Source organism: Saccostrea cucullata, unplaced genomic scaffold (genome assembly GCF_032062105.1).
Source record: "Saccostrea cucullata isolate Sc308-1 unplaced genomic scaffold, CSIRO_AGI_Scuc_v1 ctg10805, whole genome shotgun sequence".
NCBI classification, from domain to species: Eukaryota; Metazoa; Mollusca; class Bivalvia; order Ostreida; family Ostreidae; genus Saccostrea; species Saccostrea cuccullata.
The window spans coordinates 1-2,410 of record NW_026923739.1 but is presented as its reverse complement, the minus strand read 5'-3'; the positions used below and the strand labels follow the sequence as shown (position 1 = coordinate 2,410).

The following is a 2,410-nucleotide window of genomic DNA, read 5'->3' as shown; positions in this document are numbered from 1 at the left end:
AAAAGTTCTCAATGACACCTGAACCCACCTCTGATTTTTATAGGTGCATGTTTCTCTGCTTGAAACGTTGATTTCTTTGATGGGCTTTGCGCATCAATACTGTGATTTTATTCAAATATATTTCAATAGAGACAATCTCCATGCCTTGTTCCTTGATTTTCTTTTCATCCCTGAAGAAAATTTGCTTTTTTCTAGCCATTTTTTTTCAGAGATATGGCCCTTAAGATCTTGTGTATTCCCTTGTTTATAACTGTATGATTTTATTTCAAATGTTTACATGTTTATTCTTATTTCAGGAATCGCTGATTTGGAATGCTAACAAAATGCCAGTAGAACAAACGCTTATTTTGTGGACTATTATATTCTCAATGTACTGGATAAATTATTGCATAAGTCAACGACTTGATCTCGACTTGGGTACATGTTCTGGACAAGACGATACAACCACTTTAATTGAGCAAACGAAGGCTCTCCTGCAGCTTGCCAATAATCAAGCTATCAAAATGAGTATGCTTGCGAAAGAACTTAAGGAAGCAATGCTTTGGCTCGATCAAGCTAATAAAACGGAAATGCTTGAGAAAAAAATAAACTCGCTTAAGGAATCAGTGTCCAAAATCAATCAATCAAACTTCGATCAAGTTAATAAAACGGAAATGCTTGAAAAAAAATTGAACTCAATCAAAGAGCAACTACCCGAACTTGATCAAACTAATCAAACGGAAATGCTTGAAAAAGAATTGGACTCAATCAAAGAACAACTACCCAAACATGATCAAGCTAATCAAACGGATATTCTTGAGAAGAGGTTAAACCCAGTAGTTGAAGCACTGTCAAAACTCAATCAATCAAACCTTGGTCAAATTAAAAAAACAGAAATGATTGAGAAAGAATTGAACGCAATCAAACAGCAACTACCAAAACTTGATCAAGCTAATCAAACAGAAATGCTTGAAAAAGAACTGGAATCAATCAAAGAACAGCAACCCAAAGTTGATCAAACTAATCAGACGGAAATGCCTGAGAAGGAATTACACTCAGTCGTAGAAGCACTGTCAAAACTCAATCAGTCAAACTTAGATCAAGCTAAAAAGGCGAAAAATGCTTGAGAAAGAATTAGACTCAATCAAAGAACAACTACCGAAACTTGATCAAGCCAATCAAACAGAAATGCTTGAGAAAGACTTGGACTCAATCAAAGAACAACTACCCAAACTCGATCAAGCTAATCAAACGGAAATGCTTGAGAAAGAATTGGACTCAATTAAAAAACAACTACCCAAACTCGATCAAGCTAATCAAATAGAAATGCTTGAGAAAGAATTGGACTCAATCAAAGAACAACTACCCAAACTCGATCAAGCTAATCAAACAAAAATGCTTGAGAAAGAATTGGACTCAATCAAAGAACAACTTCCCAAACTTGATCAAGCTAATCAAACGGAAATGCTTGAGAAAGAATTGGACTCAATTAAAGAACAACTACCCAAACTCGATCAAGCTAATCAAACAGAAATGCTTGAGAAAGAATTGGACTCAATCAAAGAACAACTACCCAAACTCGATCAAGCTAATCAAACAGAAATGCTTGAGAAAGAATTGGACTCAATCAAAGAACAACTACCCAAACTTGATCCAGCTAATCAAACGGAAATGCTTGAGAAAGAATTGGACTCAATCAAAGAACAACTACCCAGACTTGATCAAGCTAATCAAACGGAAATGATTGAGAAAGAATTGGACTCAATCAAAGAACAACTACCCAAACTCGATCAAGCTAATCAAACAGAAATGCTTGAGAAAGAATTGGACTCAATCAAAGAACAACTACCCAAACTTGATCCAGCTAATCAAACGGAAATGCTTGAGAAAGAATTGGACTCTATCAAAGAACAACTACCCAGACTTGATCAAACTAATCAAACGGAAATGCTTGAGAAGGGATTAAACTCAGTCAAAGAAGCACTGTCAAAACTCAATCAATCAAACTTCGATCAAGCTAGAAAAGTGGAAATGCTTGAAGAAGAATTAAACTCAGTCAAGGAAGCGTTGTCTTTATGTAAGATTTTTTAGAAATAAGATATTATTGAAACTTTTGCATTTATTATTGAAACACTTAAAATATTACTTTCAAATTATCCTTTCACGTCACTATCAATGGGGAATATATATACCAAATTTATACAGCTGGTTATGATTATTTTAACTTCCTTTCTCACATTACGTTTGACTGGGACTTCAAATATCAAGTTAAGATGGCATGGCATAATTAACGCTTATCAATTATCAATTAACTTTTAAAATAAAAAAGATTATTTTAGCTTTTTCGCCGTCAACACGATGATTTAGCCAGCCTCCTTCAAAGATTAGTTTATTCTTCGGGTGCGGTGAATGTGAATGTTGTACTTCACAG

General features: G+C 34.6%; 1 protein-coding gene across 1 annotated transcript; it reads left to right on the top strand.

Moving 5' to 3' along the window:
• Positions 1-1,167: 1,167 nt before the first annotated feature.
• LOC134264803 (uncharacterized) lies at positions 1,168-2,056 on the top strand (the record flags this gene model as incomplete). The annotated part of the gene is made up of 1 exon (XM_062747081.1): positions 1,168-2,056. A coding segment is annotated over exon 1 (889 nt), but the record flags the coding sequence as incomplete, so codon positions are not given.
• Positions 2,057-2,410: the final 354 nt, after the last annotated feature.